General features: G+C 53.2%; 1 protein-coding gene across 1 annotated transcript; it reads right to left on the reverse strand.

The window, feature by feature from the left end:
• Positions 1-1,089: 1,089 nt before the first annotated feature.
• Positions 1,090-8,691, reverse strand: LOC130609118 (U4/U6.U5 tri-snRNP-associated protein 1-like; the record flags this gene model as incomplete). Its single annotated transcript, XM_057427760.1, has 10 exons — positions 8,367-8,691; positions 7,636-7,687; positions 7,485-7,540; positions 7,262-7,388; positions 6,161-6,266; positions 5,523-5,600; positions 5,328-5,427; positions 4,925-5,064; positions 3,665-3,865; positions 1,090-1,208 (listed from the first exon to the last, which is right to left on the reverse strand). Coding segments are annotated over exons 1-10 (1,304 nt in total), but the record flags the coding sequence as incomplete, so codon positions are not given.
• Between the last annotated feature and the right edge of the window lie 23 nt (positions 8,692-8,714).

Consider the following 8,714-nt stretch of genomic DNA (forward strand, 5'->3'; position numbering starts at 1 on the left):
CCATGGGTGTTGGTCATGGGGGTAGTCCCATGGGTACGGTGAGGGGGATCCCATGGGTGTGGTGAGGGGGACCCCATGGGTGCGGTGAGGGGGAGGTCCCATGGGTGCCATGAGGGGGATCCCATGGGTGCGGTGAGGAGGACCCCATGGGTGCTGGTCAACGGGGAGGTCCCATAGGTGCCATTGAGGGGGTCCCATGGGTGTGCTGACGGGGATCCCATGGGTGCTGGTCAAGGGGGAGGTCCCATGAGTACGGTGAGGGGACCCCATGGGTGCGGTGAGGGGGAGGTCCCATGGGTACGGTGAGGGGGATCCCATGGGTGTGGTGTGGGGAACCCCATGGGTGCTGGTCAAGGGGGAGGTCCCATAGGTGCCATTGAGGGGGTCCCATAGGTGCAGTGAGGAGGACCCCATGGGTGCTGGTGAAGGGGGGGTCCCATGAGTATGGTGAGGGGACCCCATGGGTGCAGTGAGGGGGACCCCATGGGTGCAATGAGGAGGACCCCATGGGTGCTGCTCAACGGGGAGGTCCCATGGGTGCCATTGAGGGGGTCCCATGGGTGCGGTGAGAAGGACCCCATGGGTGCAATGAGGAGGACCCCATGGGTGCTGGTCAAGGGGGAGGTCCCATGGGTGCCATTGAGGGGGTCCCATGGGTGCGGTGAGAAGGACCCCATGGGTGCAATGAGGAGGACCCCATGGGTGCTGGTCAAGGGGGAGGTCCCATGGGTGCCATTGAGGGGGTCCCATGGGTGCGGTGAGAAGGACCCCATGGGTGCAGTGAGGGGGACCCCATGGGTGCTGGTCAACGGGGAGGTCCCATGGGTGCCGTTGAGGGGGTCCCATGGGTGCGGTGAGAAGGACCCCATGGGTGCAGTGAGGGGGACCCCATGGGTGCTGCTCAACGGGGAGGTCCCATGGGTGCCATTGAGGGGGTCCCATGGGTGCGGTGAGGAGGACCCCATGGGTGCTGGTCAACGGGGAGGTCCCATTGGTGCCACTGAGGGGGTCCCATGGGTGCGGTGAGGAGGACCCCATGGGTGCTGGTCAACGTGAGGTCCCATGGGTGCCATTGAGGGGGTCCCGCACCTGGAGCCGAAGTCCCCCCTCGTGTCCCCGGGGGCCAGGGGCAGGAGGTCGTCGGCCCGGAGCGGTTTCTCCTTCTTCCGGAGCCGCCGCACGCGGCGCCGCTGCCGCCGGAACGGCTCCTGATGGGGGGGGGGACACCCCCATTAGCCACAATGCCCCGGGGCAGGGACACATCCCCCCCACCCCCCCAAGAAGAGCCCAAATCACCCCAAAAGGATCCAAATCCCCCTCTGAAAACACCGAAATCACCCCAAAAGGACCTAAATCAACCTCTGAAAACACTGAAATCACCCCAAAAGGACCTAAATCAACCTCTGAAAACACTGAAATCACCCCAAAAGGATCCAAATCCCCCTCTGAAAACACTGAAATCGCCCCAAAAGGATCCAAATCCCCCTCTGAAAACACTGAAATCGCCCCAAAAGGACCTAAATCAACCTCTGAAAACACTGAAATCACCCCAAAAGGACCTAAATCCCCCTCTGAAAACACTGAAATCGCCCCAAAAGGACCTAAATCCCCCTCTGAAAACACTGAAATCGCCCCAAAAGGATCCAAATCCCCCTCTGAAAACACTGAAATCGCCCCAAAAGGACCTAAATCCCCCTCTGAAAACACTGAAATCACCCCAAAAGGACCTAAATCCCCCTCTGAAAACACTGAAATCGCCCCAAAAGGACCTAAATCCCCCTCTGAAAACACCGAAATCACCCCAAAAGGACCTAAATCAACCTCTGAAAACACCGAAATCACCCCAAAAGGACCTAAATCAACCTCTGAAAACACTGAAATCACCCCAAAAGGATCCAAATCCCCCTCTGAAAACACTGAAATCACCCCAAAAGGACCTAAATCAACCTCTGAAAACACTGAAATCACCCCAAAAGGATCCAAATCCCCCTCTGAAAACACTGAAATCGCCCCAAAAGGATCCAAATCCCCCTCTGAAAACACTGAAATCGCCCCAAAAGGACCTAAATCCCCCTCTGAAAACACTGAAATCACCCCAAAAGGACCTAAATCCCCCTCTGAAAACACTGAAATCGCCCCAAAAGGACCTAAATCCCCCTCTGAAAACACTGAAATCACCCCAAAAGGATCCAAATCCCCCTCTAAAAACACTGAAATCGCCCCAAAAGGATCCAAATCCCCCTCTAAAAACACTGAAATCGCCCCAAAAGGACCTAAATCAACCTCTGAAAACACTGAAATCACCCCAAAAGGACCTAAATCCCCCTCTGAAAACACTGAAATCGCCCCAAAAGGACCTAAATCAACCTCTGAAAACACTGAAATCACCCCAAAAGGACCTAAATCAACCTCTGAAAACACTGAAATCACCCCAAAAGGACCTAAATCAACCTCTGAAAACACCGAAATCACCCCAAAAGGACCTAAATCAACCTCTGAAAACACCGAAATCACCCCAAAAGGACCTAAATCAACCTCTGAAAACACTGAAATCACCCCAAAAGGATCCAAATCCCCCTCTGAAAACACTGAAATCACCCCAAAAGGACCTAAATCAACCTCTGAAAACACTGAAATCACCCCAAAAGGACCTAAATCAACCTCTGAAAACACTGAAATCGCCCCAAAAGGACCTAAATCCCCCTCTGAAAACACTGAAATCGCCCCAAAAGGACCTAAATCCCCCTCTGAAAACACTGAAATCACCCCAAAAGGATCCAAATCCCCCTCTAAAAACACTGAAATCGCCCCAAAAGGATCCAAATCCCCCTCTGAAAACACTGAAATCACCCCAAAAGGATCCAAATCCCCCTCTAAAAACACTGAAATCGCCCCAAAAGGACCTAAATCAACCTCTGAAAACACTGAAATCACCCCAAAAAGACCTAAATCAACCTCTGAAAACAATCACCCCAAAAGGACCTAAATCAACCTCTGAAAACACTGAAATCACCCCAAAAGGACCTAAATCAACCTCTGAAAACACCGAAATCACCCCAAAAGGACCTAAATCAACCTCTGAAAACACTGAAATCACCCCAAAAGGATCCAAATCCCCCTCTGAAAACACTGAAATCACCCCAAAAGGACCTAAATCAACCTCTGAAAACACTGAAATCACCCCAAAAGGACCTAAATCAACCTCTGAAAACACTGAAATCACCCCAAAAGGACCTAAATCAACCTCTGAAAACACTGGAATCGCCCCTAAATGACCCAATTCACTCCAGAAGCCCACGAAGCCACACAAAAAAAAACAAATCATCACCGAAAAGGACTCAAATCACCCCAAAACCTCCCTAAAAGGACTCAAATCACCCAAACCCCCCCAAAATAACTCACCCCAAAGCCCCCCAAAAGAACTCAGATCACTTCAACCCCCCCAAAAGAACATAAATCACCCCCAAATAAGGACTCAAATCACCCCCAAGCCCCCCAAAAAGGATTCAAATCACCCCAAATCCCTCCAAAAAGGACTCAAATCACCCCAACCCCCCCCAAAAAGACTCAAATCACCCCCTCAAAAAGACTCAAATCACCCCAACCCCCCCAAAAAGGACTCAAATCCCCCCAAACCCACCCCCCCACCCCCCCCCAGCCTCACCATCTCCTGTGGTGTCAGGTACTCGGGGGCCAGGCGCAGGGGGGGCAGCTCCAGGCTCTGGGGGGCTGGGCCTGTGGAGGTGGGGGGCTGCTGCCGGGGGTCCCCTGGTCCCCCCCCCACTGTCCCCTGCGTCCCCAGGCGGAAGGAGGGGCGCTGGGGGGGGTCGGCGTATTTGGGGAGCACCACGTGTTCCTTGGGGCCCTGTGCATGGGAACACATGGATAACATGGGGTGAGGGCATGGGGTGAGGGCATGGGGTGAGGGCATGGGGTGAGGGCATGGGGTGAGGGCATGGGGGCATGGGGTACCATAGAAGACTTAAGAGTTGGAAAGGACCTTAAGATCATCCGGTTCCAACCCCCCTGCTATAGGGGGGGACACCTCCCATGACATAGGATAACATGGAATAACCACATGGGGTAACAACATGGAATAACATGAAATAAGGGCATGAGATAACATGAGATAGTGGGGGATAACATGTGAGAACACGAGATAATAGCAAGGGGTAACGAGAGATGTTAACGTGAAGTGGCATGGGGTATTAACACAGGATGACATGGGATACCATGGGATATCATGCCAGGACACGGGACAACGACACGGGACAACGAGGGATGTTAACATGAAGTGGCATGGGGTATTAACACAGGATGACATGGGATACCATGGGATATCATGCCAGGACATGGGACAACGACACGGGACAACGACACGGGACAACGACACGGGACAACGACACGGGACAACGACACGGGACAACGACACGGGACAACGACACGGGACAACGAGGGATGTTAACATGAAGTGGCATAGGGTATTAACACAGGATGACATGGGATAACATGGGATATCATGCCAGGACACAGGACAATGACACGGGACAATGACACGGGATAACGAGGGATGTTAACATGAAGTGGCATAGGGTATTAACACAGGATGACATGGGATAACATGGGATATCATGCCAGAACATGGGATAACGACACGGGACAGCGACATGGGACAGCGACACAGGACAGCGACACGGGATATTAACATAGCATGACATGGGATCCCATGGGACAACAAAGGTAACATGAAATAACATGGAATAACATGCGATACCATAGGATAACATACAATAACACCATGGGATAACATCGGGTAACGTGACATAGGATAACACGCAAGAGCACGTGGAAACACGCGTTAACATGAGATAACACGCCTGTGGGAAGGGGGACACACGCAGGGAGGCGTTCAGATGGGGGGTACCTGGGTGGCAGCAGCGGGGTCCTCGTCCTCATAGGGGACATAGGGGGGCTTCTTCTTGCGCAGCTCCAGGTTCTCCTGCGCCTGCTCCTCGGCCACCAGCGTGACGTTCACCAGTACGTCCTCCGTCTCCTCCAGCACCCCTGGGAGGACACAGGGCCCCATCACTACCACCACAGAGCCCCAAAACTCCACTACACCCCATAAGCACCCCCCAATCCCCCTCCAGCCCGCCACAAACTCCTCCCCTGTGCCCCACAAGATGCTCTATAACCACCCCCAAGCCTCTTGGCGCTGCATCCCACTGAGGGTGGATGTGGTACCAGGACCACCCCCCAGCCTTTTGCCACTTGGGGGGGGGGGGGGGGGGTGTGTGTGTCACAGAGCCCATGTCCCCCCACCTCACCCTTGTCCTTGAGGGTGAGGACGAGGGTCTCTCCCTCCCGGAAGGCGCCCAAGTCGTGCTCCACCGTCAGCCCCTGCAGGTCCCGTGCACTGTATAGGTCCTGGGGGGGGACACACACGGGACATGGGGGGGTCAGGATGGACACTGGGGGGGAAGGGGGGGGTCCAGAAGGGTCCTTGAATGTCCCCAGCTCACCCTCTTCCTCCTCATGAACTCTTCCTCCACCAAGGTGCTGACGCCGAACTCCTGGTCCATCTCCTCCAGCAGCTTGGCCTGGAATGGGAAGAGGCACGGGAAATGTGAACCCAATGCATGGATGTTTCCAACCATCTCCTAAAAGTTCTATGGGAAGGGGTGTCAGGACATCCCTAACCTTAATTTGGGCTTTAAAAGCCTTCAAATCAACCTGAAACACCCCAAAACCTCCACTCCAACCTCTACATTTGGAGAAGCAGTGAAGAATATCGACCAGGTCCTATCAAAGAGCATCTGAACACCGATATCGCCATCAACCCCAATGAACTCAATGTTCTGTGACCAGGTAAAGCCCAACCAGTGCCTCAATGGGCCCACGAGGAGGGGAAAGTGGAAATTGGGTGAAAATAGACCCAATTTGCCTAAAAACCACTAAAAAACCTTCTGGAAAAGGGAGTTGATTGCCCAAAACCATCATTTTCCCAAAGATTTTTAGGTAATCTCAATAGAAAACACATTTAAAGGCTCCCGTGGCCCCAAACCACTTCAAACTTGGGGTGAAGTCACCATTTTAAGCCTGGTTTTGTTAAATCTGGGGTGGTTTAGGGGTGTCATTCCCCCCCCCCCCCATCACTCACCCTCTTCTCTGCCAGCTCCTTCTCCTGCTGCAGCTTCCGGCTCCTCTCAATCCAGGCAGCCGTGTCATCCAGCCATGGATCATCCTCCCCCAGCGTCTTGATCTTCCTTGGAGGGGTTAAAAAGGGACATTTTGGGGTTAAAAAAGAACATTTTGAGGTTAAAAAGGGACATTTTGGGGTTAAAAAGGGACATTTTGGGGTTAAAAAAGAACATTTTGGGGTTAAAAAAGAACATTTCCGGAGAGAAAATAAATGTTTTAAGGTTAAAAAGTAACATTTTGGTGTTAAAAAGACACATTCAAGGGTTAAAAAAAATATTTTGGGGTTAAAAATAGGCATTTTATGGTTAAAAAAAAACATTTTCATGCTGAAAATAAATGTTTTAGGATTACAGAGGGACGTTTTAGGGTTAAAAGCAACATTTTGAGGTTAAAAAAGAACATTCAGAGGTTAAAAAGGAACATTTTAGGGTTAAAGGGAACATTTTGGGGTTAGAAATAAACATTTTGGGGTTAAAAAAGGACATTGTGGGGTTAAAAGGGAAGATTTGGAGGTCAAAAAGGAAGATTTGGGGGTAAAAGTAGACATTTTAAACTTAAAGAGAAACATTTTGAGGTTAAAAGTACACATTTTAGGGTAAAAAAGAATTTTTGAATATCAAAAATACTCATTTTAGAGCTAAAAAAACATTTTGAGGTTAAAAATAGACATTTTAGAGTTAAAAAGACATTTTCAGGCTGAAAAAAAGACATTTTAAGGTTAAATAGGAACATCTTGGAGTTAAAAAGAGACATCTTAGAATTAAAAACAGAAATTTTGGTGTTAAAAGTAGACATTTTAGAGCTAAAAAGAAACACTTCCGGGTTAAAAGTACACATTTTAGGGTTAAAAGCGACATTCTGGGACTAAAAATACACATTCTGGAGTTAAAAAGAAACATTTTGAGGTTAAAAACAGACGTTTTAGGGTTAAAAACACATTCTGAAATTAAAAGCAGCCATTTTAGGGTTAAAAGGGAACAATCTGGGATTAAAACCAGAGATTTTAAGGTTCCAAAGGCACATTTTGGGGTTAAAAAAGGCCATTTTGGGGGCTCCTCACCCCAGTTTCTGGTTCAGGAGCCGCTTCTCTTTGGCAGCCGCCAGCTTCTCCCGGATCTCCTCCCGCTGGCGCTGCACCAGGGGGTTGATGACGTCCGCTGCCACCGGGTCCTCCTTGGTGCCAGCCTCTGGTGGGGGGGACGGGACACAAAACACCCCCAAATGGGTGCTGGGTGCCCCCAAATCTTGGGGGGGATGTTTGGGGGGGGGGGGGCACCACTCACCCTTCTTGACTGTCGTTGTCTCCAGTGGTTTCAGGCCCAGCTTGGCCCGGAGTTTGCTGGGGGGGGGCACAAGGATAAGGGGGTGAGGGGGGCTGGGGACACCCAAAGTGGGGGGGAATGGGGAATGGGGATGGGGGGGGGGGTCACTCACTTGGTTTCTTCCACGCTGAGGGATGATTCGCCTGCAGCTTTGGGGGCTGCAGCTGGAGGGGGGGTATTGGTTAATGCTTCTGTAGCCCTACAGGTTCACACACACCGCCAACGACCCCCCATGTAACCCCATAAGTAACCCCCAGGCCCACAAAGGGCCCCCAAAGCTCCCCTACACCGCATGAACACCCCTTCAAGTGCCTCACAACCCCCCTCCAGGCCCCCCAAACCCCTCCTCTGTGACCAAAAGACCACCCCAGATACCCCATAGTCAACCCTAGCACCCCATAACTCCACCAAACCCCTCCCCTGTGCCCCACAAACACCCCCAGATACCCCATGAACACCTCCAAACCCGTTCCAGCCCCACACAAACCACCCCACATACCCCATAGTCAACCCTAGCACCCCATAACCCCACCAAACCCCTCAAGTGCCCCACAAACACCCCCAGATACACCATAAACACCCCAATCCCCCTCCCTGTGACCCACAAACACCCCACATACCCGCTAGTTAACCTTAGCACCCCATAACCCCACCAAACCCCTCCCCCGTGCCCCACAAACACCCCCAGACACCCCATAAACACCCCCAAACCCCTTCCAGCCCCCCCCTCCCAACGCCCCCAGTGCCCCATAAGCACCCCCCAAGGCACCCCATAACCATAACCACCCCCAGTGCACCACGTACCCCAATAAATGCCCTCTCCCTCCCCCCCCGCTTCCTCACCGGGCTCCTCCCGCTCCTCCCGCCGCTCCCTCTTCCCCCGCCGCTCGGCCTCGGCGCCTCCGCGGCCATGGCCGCTCCTCCCCGGCTCCTCAGGGCCGCTACGGCGGGAGGAGGAAGAACCGGAGCCGCCGCCGCCGCCACTTCGCTCCCCCCGGGAGCGGCTGCGCTTCCCCCTGCGCTCGCCGCCGCGGTGCCGGTGCTTCCGGTGCTCACGGGGCCGCCCCGCGGCGCCGCTCCCCCCCGCCGGGGTCCCTCCCGCTGCCGCCGGAGCCTCCTCGGCCCCTTCGGCCCCGCCGCGATCCCGGTGCTTCTTCGAGGAGCCCATGGCCGCCGCGCCGCCGCCGCCAC

The sequence above is a fragment of the Pezoporus wallicus genome, unplaced genomic scaffold, assembly GCF_028554395.1.
Source record: "Pezoporus wallicus isolate ANWC-B61680 ecotype Strahan unplaced genomic scaffold, APGP_CSIRO_Pwel_v1 contig_14675, whole genome shotgun sequence".
NCBI classification, from domain to species: Eukaryota; Metazoa; Chordata; class Aves; order Psittaciformes; family Psittacidae; genus Pezoporus; species Pezoporus wallicus.